This window comes from Hypanus sabinus, chromosome 11 (genome assembly GCF_030144855.1).
Source record: "Hypanus sabinus isolate sHypSab1 chromosome 11, sHypSab1.hap1, whole genome shotgun sequence".
Classification (NCBI taxonomy): Eukaryota; Metazoa; Chordata; class Chondrichthyes; order Myliobatiformes; family Dasyatidae; genus Hypanus; species Hypanus sabinus.
In genome coordinates this window covers 26,608,711-26,624,675 of record NC_082716.1, presented here as the reverse complement: position 1 = coordinate 26,624,675, position 15,965 = coordinate 26,608,711, and the positions used below count along the sequence as shown (strand labels likewise).

Sequence of the window (15,965 nt, the reverse complement as noted above, 5' to 3'; positions counted from 1 at the left end):
GTCTCAGCCCAAAACATTGACTGCTCGTTTCCACAGTTGCAGTCCGACCTACTGAGTTCCTCCATTTTGATGTACATATTGCTTTGACCACAGCATCTGCAGTGCACTTTGTGTTAACCTCACAATAGACTGGCATCCTATCCGGGGGGCGGGTGGGGGGGGAGGAGTCTTGTACTCTCAGTCGCTTCACGCCATGGAAACCAGCCTGATGAGCCTATAAGGCTCAAGACAGACTTTAACTTTTTTAACTTTTAATATAAAGATAGTTCAGGAGATCTGAAAGCACTTGATAAAATAACTACTGAATTTCTTTAGGACCACTTTCACTTCACAAATGGAACAATGAACATAGAATAGCACAGGCCCTTCAGCTCATGCTTTTGTGCCGACTTCTTAATCTATTCTAAGATGTATCTAACCCTTCCCTCCCATGTAACCCTCCATTTTCCTTTCATCTATGCGACTACCTATGAGCTTCTTAAACATCCATAATATATCTGCCTCTAACACCACCCCTCATAGTGCATTCCATGCACCTACCTCTGACATCCCCTCTACACTTACCCCCAATCACGTTGAAATTATGGCTCCTCATTTTAGTCATTTCTACCAAGGGAGAAAGTCTCAGGGTGTCCAGTCTATGCCTCTTATCTCATACACCTCTATCATGTCACCTGTCATTCTCCTTAACTCCAAAGAGAAAACCCTTAGCTCTCTAATCCAGTCAGCATCCTGGTAAATCTCTTCTGCTCCCTCTCTAAAGCTTCCATATCTTTCCTGTAATGGAGGAGATGAGAATGGAAAAAAATAGCAGGGTTTTATTGAGCTGCAACATTACCTTGCGACTCTCGAAGTCAATCCCGTTTTTGACTTACCCCCACACTGACTCAGTAAACGATCCTTTTATGATGTCCTCCCTTTCTGCATCTGTGACACTATCCCTGATGAGTAATTCCACTCCCTCTCCTCTTTTACCTCCCCCCTAGATCCTTCTGAAACATATAAACCCTGGAACATCCAGCAGCCATTCCTGCCCTTGTGACAACCAAGTTTCTCTAACGCCCACAATGGATTGTCCCATGCACTGATCTATGTCTAAGCTCATCACCCATGTCCTGCATTAAAAAAGGCATATTTCAACCCATTTAGCTGACTGCAGTCTCTCTACAATTTACATTGACTTTTACACCAACACCTCCATCTTTGGCCCTATCACTCTGGTTCCTATTTCCTTGCCAAACTATTTTAAACCTTCTCCAACAGCTCCACCAATGCTGCTTACAAAGACACTGGTCCCACTACAGAGTTCTTTTTAGTACAGATCATATCTCTTTTTACCTGTCTTTTTTGTACAGATCATATTTCCCAGAAGAGATCCCAAAGATCCACAAATCTGAAACCCTGCCCCTTACACCATATCTTCCGTCTCACATTCACCTGATAAAACATTATATTCCAACACTCACTGGTGTGTGGTAAGGGCAGTAATCCAGAGATTACTACCCTGGAAGTCCTGCTTTCAGCTTCCTACCTTGCTTTCTGTATACTCTCTTCAGGACCTCATCCCTTTTCTTACCTCTGCTGTTGGTACTAATATGTACCAAAACTTCTGGCTACTTCCTTGAAGAAATCTTTGGGCCTGATCTGAGATGTCCCTGACCCTCGTAAGGAGGCAACAAATTTTACAGAAGTGTTTGGCAATGGAACACCATTGGAACAAATCATTCCCTTTGCTAATCAATGAGCAAAAAGTATTCAAAGTTTTGTAAACTTTGGACCCTGTTTTATAATCACCAAATTTCTATGCCTTCTGGGAGAAACTACAAGGAAATGCATGCCTATTTAGATAATGTAGCCAGAGATTTATTTACTGTAAATATCGCAGCTGAGAAAGTGACAGATGTTACAGAGAGCATTTTAGAAATTAGTGGATTATAATTTATCTCTACCCAATTGATTGGTTAATTTACATCTGCATATTAAACCTAATCAAATGGAAAGATGCTCTTATGAATAGCTACAACAACACACACAAAATGCTGGTGGGACACAGCAGGCCAGGCAGCATCTATAGGGAGAAGCGCAGTCGACGTTTCGGGCCTAGACCCTTTGTCAGGACTAACCAAAAGGAAAGATAGTAAGAGATTTGAAAGTAGTGGGGTGAGGGGGAAGTGCGAAATAATAGGAGAAGACTGGAGGGGGTGGGATGAAGCCAAGAGCTGGAATGGTGATTGGCGAAAGTGATACAGAGCTGGAGAAGGGAAAGGATCATGAGATGGGAGGCCTCAGGAGAAAGAAAGGATGTGGGGGGAGCACCAGAGGGAAATGGAGAACAGGCAAACAACGAAATATGTCAGGGATGGGGTAAGAAAGGGAGGAGGAAATAGCTTGTGAATAGCTATTTCACTGTTATGGAGCTAATCATTGCAAAGAATTGAACATTTTCTTATTAGAAATGCACAGTAAGCTTTTCAACAAGATTCTCTTTATGTGTTTCCAGCAAACTGGGGCGGTTTTATTACTATCCTAACTCATAAGGTTAGGAACAGATAAGCTTTTCATAGAACATAGAACAGTACAACACTGGAGCAGATCCTATGGGCCACTCACCATGTTATGCCAAGCATAATTCAATGAGCAAATCAAAGCCCAACTAATCTAACCCCTTCAGCTTACACAATATCCAAATTATTTGTCCCAAAACAGAATTATTGGTTTGGTAAAGAGTGGGCATTTAACTGTAATACCCTGGCTCGGTAACTCACCACTGATTAAGCAGGTAGAGCACCATGGAAGTATACAGAAGAAAAAGAAGTCACTTAGTCCATTGTCCATACCAGGTGTAAATATACAATCCAGCAATTCCCATTTCCCAATTGGTAATCAGTAATCTTGACTTTGTTCAATTCATCCCTCTCGTGACCAGTTTGTAAGTATTTACTTAAATTTGAGAAACGGACTTTAATTCTTCATAATTAATAAGACCAATGCAGACAACAACAGCAAAATTTTTTTCTGCCATACAGAACACTTTTTTTTGTGTGGTGTAAAATACCAAATTATATGAAAATCAGAGGAGTACAAATGTTGAAACATTTACTTAAGTTCAGGAATAAAAAACTGGAAAGACTCAACAGATTAGGCAGCATCAGTGGAGACAGCAACAGAGTTAATGTTTAAAGACCCTTCATTAGAAATGCTCAGACATAATTTGGTCCCCAATGGAATTTTAACTAGCTCTTGGTGAACTGGTTGGGATTGCACCTCCAGCCATGAGATTTTGTGACATTTTCAGCCTATAATTATCTCACTTTGAACAGGCCTCTTCACCTTTCCTGCTCTGCAGCAGTTGTTAACCAACAGAAGCAACTGAGGACCAACCATCAGCTTTCAAATAAGTCCCAAAGGTCAGGACCTACAATTTACCGCATTGACATTTCCAATGTGTCACAAACCAGCGTACAGCAGGCTCAGCAGACCATTTAGGCTCAATTTGAACCAAAACTCTATGAGTGAGATGTTACAGCTCAAATCCTTTGTGGACTACACTTATCACACAGACATGAATCACATGAAATTCTTTGGTTCAAAGAATAAAAATTCTGAAATAAGCAAAAGGTGAATTCCAGGCATTCGGAGATAATCTTCCAAAATGGTTTCAACTTATGTGCAAGTGTAAACTGCTTACTTCTGGTTGAATAGTGAAATATTTGAAAAGATTTTATCCTTTGTAAGATTGTCAGCCATATTATATCCAGCATATTACAACTTCAGGAACTCTATTTCATTCCTTTTGAAATTTATCCTGGTTTAAAATTGCATGAGGAATTATTATTGTGTCTTTAGTAGTTGAGCAGTCATTCCCAGATGAGTTCACATAAAGGTTAAAATACACTCAGTGGACACTTTATTAATTACACCTGTACATCTGCTTATTAATGCAAATATCTCATCAGCCAACCAATTCAATGCATAAAAACATGCAGACATGGGCAAAAGGTTCAGTTGTTCTTCACATCAAATATCAGAATGGGGATCAAATGTGATCTAAGTGAATTTGATTGCAGAATGATCGTTGATGCCAGGCAGGGTGGTTTGAGTATCTTAGAAACCGCTAATCTCCTGGGATTTTCACACACAACAGTTCCTAGAATTTACAGAGAATGGTGCAAAACTTTAGAAAAGAATCCACTGAGCGGCATTTCTGTGGGGAAAAGCCTTGTTGCTGAGAGAGATCAGATGAGGATGGCCTGACTGGCTTGAGCTGACAGGGAGAGGACAGCCACACAAGAGACTTATAAATATAATACAGATGCATGAGGTCGGAGGAAGTATGTTGACATGGATAGTCAATTGGTTAACCAATAGAAGGCAGAGAGTTGGTACAAATGGGTATTTCTCCGGTTGGCAGTCTGTGGTGAGTGGGGTGCCGCAGGGGTTGGTGCTGGGCCCGCAGCTGTTTACCATTTACATTGATGATTTGGAAGAGGGGACTGAGTGCAGCGTAGCAAAATTTTCTGATGACACTAAGCTGAGTGGAAAAGCAAATTGTACAGAGGATGTGGAGTCTGCAGAGGGATATAGATAGGTTAAGTGAGTGGGCCAAGGTCTGGCAGATGGAATACAATGTTGGTAAATGTGAGATCATCCACTTTGGAAGGAATAATAGAAGAGCAGATTGGTACTTAAATGGTGAAAGATTGCAGCATGCTGTTGTGCAGAGGGACTTGGGAGTTCTTGTTCATGAATCGTAAAAAGTTGGCTTGCAGGTACAACAGGTTATTAAGAAGGCAGACAGAATGTTGGCCTTCATTGCTAGAGGGATTGAATTCAAGAGCAGGGAGGTCATGCTGCAACTATACAGGGTACTGGTGAGGCCACACCTGGAGTACTGTGTGGCATTCTGGTCTCCTTACTTGAGGAAGGATATACTGGCTTTGGAGGCAGTGCAGAGGAGGTTCACCAGGATGATTCCAGAGATAAAGGGGTTAACCTATGAGTCACCTGGGACTATACTCTGGAATTCAGAAGAATGAGAGGGGATCTTATAGAAACATACAAAATTTTGAAAGGGATAGATAAGATAGAAGTAGGAAAGTTGTTTCCATTGGTAGGTGAGACTAGAGCTATGGGACATTGCCTCAAGATTCAGGGGAGAAGATTTAGGACGGAGATGAGGAGAAACTGTTTTTCCCAGAGAGTGGTGAATCTGTGGAATTCTCTGCCTCGGGAAGCAGTTGAGGCTTCTTCACTAAATATATTTAAGATATTGTTAGATAGGTTTCTACATAGTAAGGGAATTAAGGGCTATGGGGAAAAGGCAGGTAGGTGGAGCTGAGTTTACGGACAGATCAGCCATGCTCTTTAGAATGGCGGGGCAGGTTCGATGGGCTGGATGGCCTACTCCCACTCCTAATTCTTATCTTCTTACGTAGTAATTCAAATAGCCATGCATTGCAACAGTGGTGTGCTGAAGAACATCTCAGAACTCACAACATGACAAACCTTGAAGTAGATTGTCTATAGCTGCAGAAGACCATGAATGGACTCTTAGTGGCTGCTTTATTAGATTCCTAATAAAGTAGCCATTGAGTGTATATTTTAAATAATTAATCTTCCTTACTGCAGACTGTAATGATTCCTTTAAGAATGGTGAGTCAGGTTAATTATATACTTGATTTTACTGCACACAACTGGTCTAGTACAGATTGCTTTCAAAATAAGACAGTTGCAGAAAATTCCTCAGATATTCATTAGTTGTCCGATCTGAAAATGCACAGGAACTTGTGTTTGGGTTGGACTTAACTCCCAGAGCCTGCACCATTTTCCCTCTCACCCCATAATGGTCATGACCTTGCTGTCTGACTGAATGAACCATGATGAACAAACATGGGGCCATCCAATTTCAGACAGAATCTTTTGAATCCATTAAATGAAGGGTCATTTTTATCAGCCTAATTATCTTCACAGGACACAACGTTTTATCAGATGCAAAATCTTAGGACCTTATTGGGATTGCGGTTGAGTTAGAAATCCAAACCTCACCCCAGTAGAAAGTGATCCAGCTCATATTTCCATATGGCTTGGAGAAAGTGTTATTCAGTCTTGTGAACGAGTTGGTAAACCTGGGTATTAACTCCCAATGAGGACCAGGATGCTCTGAGTATTTGAGAGGGGAGGAGGATGAGGAAAGGAATGGTGTGAAATGATAGGGACTTTAAAATAAGTACTTTGATTCCAAACTTTCGTCCACTCGGCCATTTCTGGGTATAGGCAGTATGTTCTACTACCTATGCTATCAGTTGTTAGTTGTTGGACTTTGTAGTGACTGCTTGGTTTCCTATATATCTGTGGTCTCCCTTTAGCAGTAATTTGTCAGTTCTGGACTGTGTGGAAAAGCATAGTCATAGAATTAAGAGTTATGCATATGGAAACTGGCTTTTTAGCCCAATTAGTCCATGCCAACCATGACACTAATCCCACTTGCCAGCATTTGAAACATTACTTTCTAAACCTTTTTAATCCAAGTATATGTCTGACTGTCTTTTAAAAGTTTTAATTGTATCTGCTTCAGCCACTTCCTTAGGCAGCTCATTCCACTCACACACCACTCTCCATATAAAAACAATGCACCTCGCGTTCCAATTAAACCTTTTCCTTTTCACTTTAAATCCGTGCTCTCTAGTTCTTGATTCCCCAGCCCTGGGAAAGAAACAAGTGCAATCACTATATCATTGGCTCTCATAATTTTTTATAAACTTCTGTGAGATTAGCTCTCAGTCTCCTTTGCTCAAAAGGATGAAGTCCAAGACTTTAAAAAAGAGAATTCTCTTTTTAAACTGTATATTCTGAGACAAAACACAGTGTCATCGTAAGAACAGGCAATATTCTTACAAAATACCCTAGTTGTGCAAACTTCATGAAAAGGATTACTTCAGCAGTAGTTGAAATGTTATATTCAAACTGCTTAAATGTTATACCTTAATTTTGCTTTACTATAGTGCAATAACAATTAAGCTTCAATATCTGCTTCAAATTGTGGTACGGGAATTTAATACTGAGACAGTGAGAGGAATATATTTAAAAAATTGTCCTTGCATAGTAATAAACCTGCTTATGCTTTCTCTCTGAGTTGTTTAAATGTAAATGGACATTGCTCTGCAGGCTACTAATCTACAAAAACACTATGTTGCATCTAAATTTTTCCAAGGTACAATGTGCCCAACAAAGCAACTCTCAAAGAGGAGGTATTTGCAAGTTCGAATCAAAGGAAATGCTTTTATGCCTACCTGGCTATGTCCTCGTGCAGATTAGACAACAATCAAAATTCCTCAAGGGTTGAAGGAAACACTGTGTAAGTGAAAGATTTCTCTCTAGTGCATTTCAAATGTTTAAAATAATCAGACACCCAAGCAGTTCAAGAGATTAGTCACAGCCCAGTTGCTGCATTTCAATGCCATGTACAAATGCCTCCCCCTCTCTCACCATTCCTGACTGCATGAATCAGTGCTCAAATCCATCCCACCGCTTTGTGCTGGCCACTCAGAGTTGTCTTGCTTTCCCTTAGTCCAACAGCTGCACTCCGCAACACACACTGGCAGTCAGAGGCAATTAGCTAATTACTTTTCTCTTAAATTAGCTTAGTGCGCTTTGGCGTCATGTCAGTCAGCTTGTCCTTTCAAGCTGCCATCCATACATTTTACAAACAAGCAGCAGCTGAGAGAATGACAACACAATTACACCATGTTTTTTTTATATATGTACCTCTGTCGCTGGTTCCTGTCAGTCACATCTGCCCAACACTGCTTGTAACCGTGCTGTCTCCAATGCTCTCATGCTTTTCTACAGAAGGCTGGAAAATTCTCCTTGTGAAAAGTGAAAGTCAAAACTACTCTTCCAGGCAGTGGGAAATCAAAGGACCCCACCCGCTATTTATTTTCTAGGCATGCATTCATAAAAGGTGGGTGTCACCAGCCACAGTGCCTCTTATTGTCCATCCCTTAATCACTCCTGAACTGAATTGCTTACTCTCAGTTCATATTGCTGAGAATCTGGTGTTTTATAGAAGCCATGGCAGGAGATTTCATTCCCTGAAAGGTATTTGTGAAGCAGATGAGTTGGCAAAAAAAAATCCACGCCCTCCATGTTCATCATTATTAATGCCAACTTTTTAATCCAAGGTTTAATAATTACTTGAATTTATTTTTCCCAGCTTCCACTGCGGATATTGAACAATAGCCCGGAGCTCTGACTCTAAGCCAATAATTTAAGCTTTATTCTGCAATATTTGAAAACAGAAGTAAATACATCAACATCTGGCAACATCTAAAAGAGAATATTTATTCCACAGAATGGTGAAGGGCCTATGTGTGTTAACTCTTACATATTTAAAAAAAAATGTGCAACCTGCTGGATATTTTGAAGGATGCACTCATGAGTCACAGTAAATTCTCTTTGTTAATATCACATCAGAAGTTCAACAACCTGCACTTGTTTAGTGCCTTTTATCAGTACTTCATGAGTGTAAGCAAACAGGTATCGATGCTGAATGCAGTCCTGATGCAGGGGACATCAACTTGCACTATTGATCCATGGAGTTCTTCCAGCATTCAGTTTGTTATTCCCATTTCCTGTGTTAGCAATCTCTTTGTCTTCATTTGTGTCTGCTGTTCTTTCCCACTAACTCATTGGATCAAACCACGAACATTCCTTCTCATTCACCATCAGATTTCTGAATGGAGCAGGGACCTGTGACCACTACCTCATTTTTCATCTTTAGCGCTATATATTTATTTTTGTAGCTTAGAGTAATGTTTATATTTTTGCACTGTAGTGCTGTCACAAATTACGTCACAGATAATAACCTCATTCTGATTCTACTCTGGTCTTTTGACCAACAGAAATTTTAATCAGAAAAGGAATCCATGCTCAACCCCATTACTATGTGCTGATTAAAGCATCAAGCAGGATTAAAGTGTAGAAGTCCAAGAGCAGAAAACAAACAGGAGTTCAGTGCTGTCTGCCCACATTTGTCCCATCTCCCTTTCTTTTTGCTACTACAGGAGGTGCAGGAGCCAGGGTCAGGAACAGTGGCTTCCCTGTAGCCATTGAGCTCCTGGACCGACCTCACTCGACTCAACAATAAACTGACTCCGCAGCCTCTAGACTCGCTTTTGGGACTCTTCAGCTGATGTTTATGTATTATTTGCATGACCTGTTCCTCTTTTGCACAAGGGGTGTTCGTTGGTTTTGGTTATTTGTGGTTTTTCATGGATTCTATTGTGTTTCTTTGTTTTGTGTGTCCCTTCAAGAACACGAACCTCAAGGTTGGATATGGTATACAGAATTGATAATAACGTTACTTTGAAACTTTAATCATCCCACTATTAGCACCAGACTCAGACTTCTAAGGTTCAGAATTCTGTCCCTGACACCTCTGCCTTTCTGCTCTCCATCCTTCTTCAAGGCTCTAATCGTCTTTGGCTTTGAGTCATACACTCGAAACTCTCCTTGGTGTGACTTCCTTTCGGTGAGCCATGCTGGCTTGCTAGTCAACGACTCTTTATAAACACAAGAAATTCATTTGAAAGACAGTCCTCTTGAAACAGGGTAATTGTGTTTTGGTGCTGCCTGCCTGCCAAACACATCATTTTTGATTTCAGATTTCCGGCATCTACATCATTTTACTTTTGTACTGCTGTTTGCTAAAGATATTAACTGAGCACGCCACTTGATGGGTCTCCACAATACTCAGCCTGACAGCTCTATAACTTGCACAGAAAGAATGGCAGCTAATAGATTCCTTAATTTGCAAACTCATTAAGGAAGCAAGGTGCTTTTCATACAGATTGCCACAACACGCTGACTCATTGAAGGATGCAAATGACACTACTGATCAGAGAAACGGAAATGAAAAGATCCGATTAATCTCAGCTATATGCCAAAATGTGCAATAGTGTTTAGTCATGCTTGGAAATATTATTTTTAACAATGGGTCAGACTTAGTAAGTCTGAAGGATGATCTAATGACCAGGAAATAAGGTGGCAGCAAAGGCTCCAGAGAAATATCATGAGTTTGGGCAAAATAATTTGCAATCAATGCATAAAATGATAAATTTGTTGAAGACAGTCTGCACAGATTCTGAACGTATGCCTTTAATACAGGAAGCCAAAATGAGCAAAAATATAAAAACCTTAGTAAGAGTACATGAAAGGGAAATGTGCAGTTATTGCTTCCGGTGCTCCCAATGTTTCTGTACCTCCTGAAGTGAGCAGGTCTTGGATGGTGAGGGTCCTTTATGCTTTTTTGTGGCAGATTTCCATGTATATTAACTCACTGTTGGTGAAGGAATTTTCCTGTGATGGACTAGGATGTGTCCACCACTTCCTATAGGTTTTTCCATTCCTGGGCATTGTTGTTTCCATTCAAGGCCATAATGTAACCAGTCAGGATACTCTCCACTGTGCATAAATAGAAGTTTGTCGAAGTTTTAGATGACATGCTGAATCCACGCAAACTTAAAGAATGTAGAGGTGCTGTTGTGCCTTCTTTGTGGTGGATCTGGGAGAGATTCTCTGACAGGAGAACACCACTATATTTAAAGTTACCAACCCTCTCCACTTTCGATCCCCTAGTGAGGGTTTGTTCATGGAGCTCCAGTTTCTTCCTCCTGTAGTCAACAATTAGCTCTTTGGATTTACTGACATTGAATCAGAGGTTGTTCTGGCCTAATTCAACAAGATTTTTCCAGAACTCCACAACTTTGAACTTTTACATACTGTCACAATTGATCCAGCTTTGCTTTGTAACTCAATTTCTCCAGTCCTGGCAACACCTTTAAGTATTTTTTCTGCATTCTTTCCAGCTTAATGACATCCTTGCTGATGAAGCAGAAGGCCTGCCATAAACATGTTAACTGTCAGTACACGCTCAAAGGACCAGATGCTTACTCCTGCACTAAATCTTACATCCTCATAAAAAATTGTTATCCACTGTGTCTTGGTGCATCCAGTACTATAATAGTGTTTTCTCACCAAAGCATTCAAGTGGGTGTATTTGGTGAATTATTTATTGCCATAAATGTATTTTTATAACATAATACTGTATGTTATACTTATTTATTATTTATGACATAATACCACTGGTTTATTTGCCTCTATGAGCCACACATCATGAAGCAAATTATGGTTCAGATGTTGGATAAATGATTCTTAACAAGGGGACTCATTTATTTGCTGTATAGAAAGGATTAAAGGAGCCAAATCGACCTTTCACAAAATAAAAAAAGTTCTATATAGCCAAAGTAAATGGCTTCAGAATAAAAATGCTGCAGCATTTATACAAAGAGAAATAGTTACTGCTTCAGGTAATGACTATCCCCACTATAATTGGGAAAGACAAAATATAAGTTATTTTCAAGTTGCAGAGGCTGGGTGTAAATGGAAAAGACAAGGGGAATATCAGAATTAGAATCAGAATAAGGTTTATTATCACTCACGTTTGTTGTGAAATTCATTGTTTTATGCAGCAGTACACAAGATAAAGAATTACTACAAGTTGCAAAATAAAAAATAGTGCAACAAAGAAGAAATGGAGAGGTAGTGTCCATGGTTTCATGGATTTTTCAGAAAGCTGATGGTAGAGGGTTGGAGCTGTTTTAAAACAATAAGTGTGGGTTTTAAGGGTCCTGTATTTCCTCCCTGATGACAGTGATGAGAAGAGCGCATGCCCTGGATGTTGAGGGTCCTGAGATAGATACCATCTTCTCAGGTACCATATTTTGAAGATGTTCTTGATGGTGGTGAGGGGTTGTGCCTGTGATGGAGTTATGGTATTTCCAGTAGGGTGAGACTAGGACTACTCTGGGGATAATTTATAGATATCATCATCTAATGCCGGGGTTCCCAACCTGGGGTCTGTGAAGCCCTTGCTTAATGGTATTAGCCATTTGTCATGCACTCACAAAGGATTGGACCCAAGTGTGGAGGAACAGCTGGATCCCCGAGACAAGACAGAAACAAGAGGTTAAACATCAGAATCGGCACCTCAAAGGCACAACCAAGCAACTCCACAAGAACACACCGTCTCCAACACATTAACCCCCACTGAGGCCCTGAATGAGAGCCCTCTTTAAATAATCATCAAATGGGAACCATGCGCCAGCCACAATTAGCCTGACAAAATTAAACTGAAAACACCAGGGCCTAATAACTCTAGTTAAGATAATGAAAATTAAATGCTCAAAAGCCCAAGAAGCTCAATGCTCTATGGAAAGCCACAGGAATTATGACACCATTGGCATAAAAAAATGGTTGGGAACTCTTGCCCTAATAGATTAAAGGGGAGAGCTGCAGAATGATAATATAAATAATTAGTGTGAAAGGATGCAAAATATCCAACTATAGAAAATGGGCATCAGGTCAGGCTGTGCTAATAGAATGAAAGTGACAAGTTAATATCACAGAGAGCTTACACTAGAAATGACGAGCACCAATACAGGCAGAAAAGGGGAGTTATTTGTAGTTGCAGAATTTGATATTGAGTCCAAAAGGCTGCCACATATCCAGAAGGAAGATGAGGTATTACTACTCAAGCTTGAAATGGTTTCATTGTAACCTAGTTCAAGCTTGAGGAGCCCACAGACAGATAGGTCTGAGTGGAAGTGAGCTGGAGGACCAAAGATTTAAAATCGAGTTTATTTGCTCGTCTAGATATATATTTGCTATGTGTGTTCATTTCTCTCGTAAGAATGGACCTTATCATATGCAATCCATTTCATTAGTATCACCGTTTTAGTGAGTGACTCCCAAAAGGGATGTTATGAAGAGTTGATATAATAGCCCAAACCTGCTGCTCACTTAATAGTGTCTAACTTAAGGTAGTTCAAAGTGAATGTATTATGAATGTATACTTTATATATGTCCCTATATGCTACCTTGAAATCTATTTGCTTGCAGGGATTCACAGTAGAAAAGAGAAATACAATAGAATCAATGAAAAACTACACACAAAGTATGCCAAAAAATGTGCAAAATCAGGCAAGCTACGCAAATAAACAATAAATAAATAGTATTTAGAACATGAATATTGAAGATCCCTTGAAAGTGAGTCCATCGGCTGTGCAATCCAGTTCATATACAAGATGAGTGACGTTATCCACTCTGGTTCAGGAGCCTAGTTGATGCAGAGTAATAACTCTTCATGCATCTGGAGGTGTGGGAGCGAAGGCTCCCGCACCTCCTTCTCTACAAAGTACAGCTACATTGAAACAATGCATGTGCATTTAAATTCATAGCAACTTTTTAAAATTCTCAACCTTAACTTTACTGACCAACACGTCTCATGAATAATCAGCAGACTGTAACTGTTACTTGAATGCTGAATGAATATTTTTCAAGTAGTACAGATGACATTGTAAAGGTAGTGCTCCTGGCATTTATTTCAGTCAATAAATGTCAAACAGAAATTTTTGGTGAAAAAATAGTAATATTTTACTAATTTCATTTTCAGAAATAATTAAGGCAGGAGACTGTTGCCACATGGGTTATAAATAGCATCAGCTGTGCACAATTTTGTGGCCATTAGATGCTATGCTATGCTTAGAGAGAACAGTTATTAAATGACATCAGTTGCGTGTGTTTGTGTTTAAAAAAAAAAGTGATTTTTGTCACTGATAGTTGGCGGGAGATAAGCTGTAAAACAATTCAGAACTGGTTTCCTCACTGTGGTTTCAAACATTCAGGCTTAGAGATGCCAGAAATGTCCAGGAGTGAAAATAAAATTATTTCAGTTAAGACTATGATGACGTTATCGACAATCATCTTGAATGTTACAATGAAAATGAAGATGTGGAGGAAGCAATCGCTGATAAAGTTGTGTGAATGTAGTCCATTATCTGCACTTGATATCTGTATTGGTATTATTCTTTGTACAGACTGGATGAATTCCGTTCATAACTATTGGGAACTAATAACTAATAATTATATAATTTTGTAGAATTACGATAGTGTTCTAATTTATTGTGCATTTCATTTAAATACATAATTTATTACTCAGTTTGTGTTTTTCATACTTTTTTATCTATTTCTAGACAGTTACCTACTTAACTATTTGGCTAATTGGGACAGCTGCTTAATTGGACCAAAATGTACTGGTTCCAATGTGTTCTAATTAACTGGACCCACTGTATTTGGAAATGCATGCAATGTGGTATATTGCTTTGCGAATACACTGAGGCTAAGACTTCGCATCTGTAAAGTTGGTTATAGCAAGAACTGTAATAAGCACACTAACTTCACTTAAAATGGAAAAGTGGACCAAAAAGCATTATCAAACAAGAAATGAAGTCATGGGATATAATGAACTAATAATGAAGCTCTGCTGTTCTCTGCAACTTTTTAGACTTAAAGGTAGAGAGATAGAAAGAGCTTCATAGAGGAATTTTCAGAGCTTAGTGCTTCAACAGCTGAAGGCATGGTTGTCAACGACGAAGTGCTTAAATCTGTGATTGGACAAGAGGTCAAAATTGGAGGCACACAGATATTTCATAGGGTTACAGGTCTGGAGGGCATTACTAAGTTAGGGTGGGGCAAAACCATGGATAGACTGGAAAACATTTGTAAGATCTTTATATATCTATTTCATGAAATCCAAGAACAGGGCCAGAAGCTCATGAAAGAGGTGGCCACCCTCTCTATTTCTGGACGTTGTGAGAATAATATGTTGATTGATGGTCATAGGAGTATCAGACCAACTCCCACCAGAATAAAGCCATTCAATGCAGGGGATCGGTGAATAGAGAGTGACAAAATTAATGAGGGATATTGAAATTGATATTTCAGAGTCTTCAAACATAGAAAAGTTCTGTTTCTTTACTGGCATTGAAAAATCATTGAATATCACTTGGGAAACAATGACATCCAAAGAAAAATGGAAAGAACTAAAATTGATTATTTGCATTTCACTTTAGACTTCAAAATAATATCTGCAGAATGTTGAGATGAAGAGAATTTAAGTCAGATGCACAGTTTGTAAAATTGAATTATGTGTTACTAAATGATTTAGGAAATAGTTTAAAACCTTTGACCTTCCTTCTTATGTATTATTCAGTCAGAAGCGCTGATCTATCTTTGTTAATGTTCAGCCTAAACTGAGGTCCCCTCTGAATGGTGACCTTGATCTTGATATCTGATACTTCTTAATACCATGATGTTCTGTATCAGTGTACAACTTGCTTACACAGCCAAATTGGATTCAATTCAAGTCCAACAAAGTACTCTCATTCATTTATTACCTTGTTCATTGCTCCTTTTCCCAGGAGGTTTTAATGGTATTCCATCACTTAGTATTCCATGAATAGTTCTCATATACCTCAATTAGAACACAGGGAGAAGGACAAACAATAAACTGCATTAAGCTTGAAGGATAAAGAAATGAGAGATTATTCTCCTTGGTAGGAATGGACTGATTTTTGTTGGGCTGATAAACAGATCAGCTAAAGAATAAATGTACTTTATATACATATATTATACTCAAGTATGTAACTCATGGCAATGAAAAGATGCTGAGATACATACAAAAATGCCCCAACTAGAAATATTTTCAGTTGAATAATGGCAGTAGATCTTCAACTCTTCCAAGATTGTCAGGCATCCTGCCTTGAGCCACGCTGATTCTTCCAGTGTGGTCCCCGCTAGCTCTCCAGCTCCCGGCATGTTCGCATGACGTAGTGCAGTACGAGTTGCCTCATTGCCCTCTCAGAATGGTCTTGACAGCTGATGTGGCCTCACCCAAGGATCAGCAGCTGTCTATTCTGTCTCTGGTGTTGAATATCTGTAAATGCCTTTGACATTCACAAATATTTAAAACCCATATGGAAACTGTCAGTGGATAAATTTATAAAAATAAAATTATTTTTAAAAATTAAAAATCAAAAGCTTGCCCACATGCATGCTCAAAAATATAT

The 15,965-nt window shown here is 39.3% G+C and overlaps 1 protein-coding gene across 8 annotated transcripts in view; it reads right to left on the bottom strand.

Annotated features, from left to right (window-relative positions):
* LOC132401776 (paralemmin-2-like) overlaps positions 1-15,965 on the bottom strand; it is a 128,664-nt gene that overhangs the window by 97,622 nt on the left and 15,077 nt on the right. For 2 of the 8 annotated variants that reach the window (XR_009514704.1, XR_009514705.1), the window contains exon 1: positions 7,486-7,566. The exons of 1 other annotated variant lie outside the window; for it this stretch is intronic. Coding sequence is in view for 1 of the 7 variants with exons in the window: in XM_059983967.1 (XP_059839950.1) it covers positions 7,486-7,520 (35 nt within the window). In the remaining 6 variants the exon portion in view is untranslated. Of the gene's footprint in view, positions 1-7,289; positions 7,466-7,485; positions 7,568-7,764; positions 7,871-15,965 lie in introns of those variants that run through there. 5 more of the 8 variants (XR_009514703.1, XM_059983970.1, XM_059983967.1 and 2 more) reach the window with 5 other exon arrangements.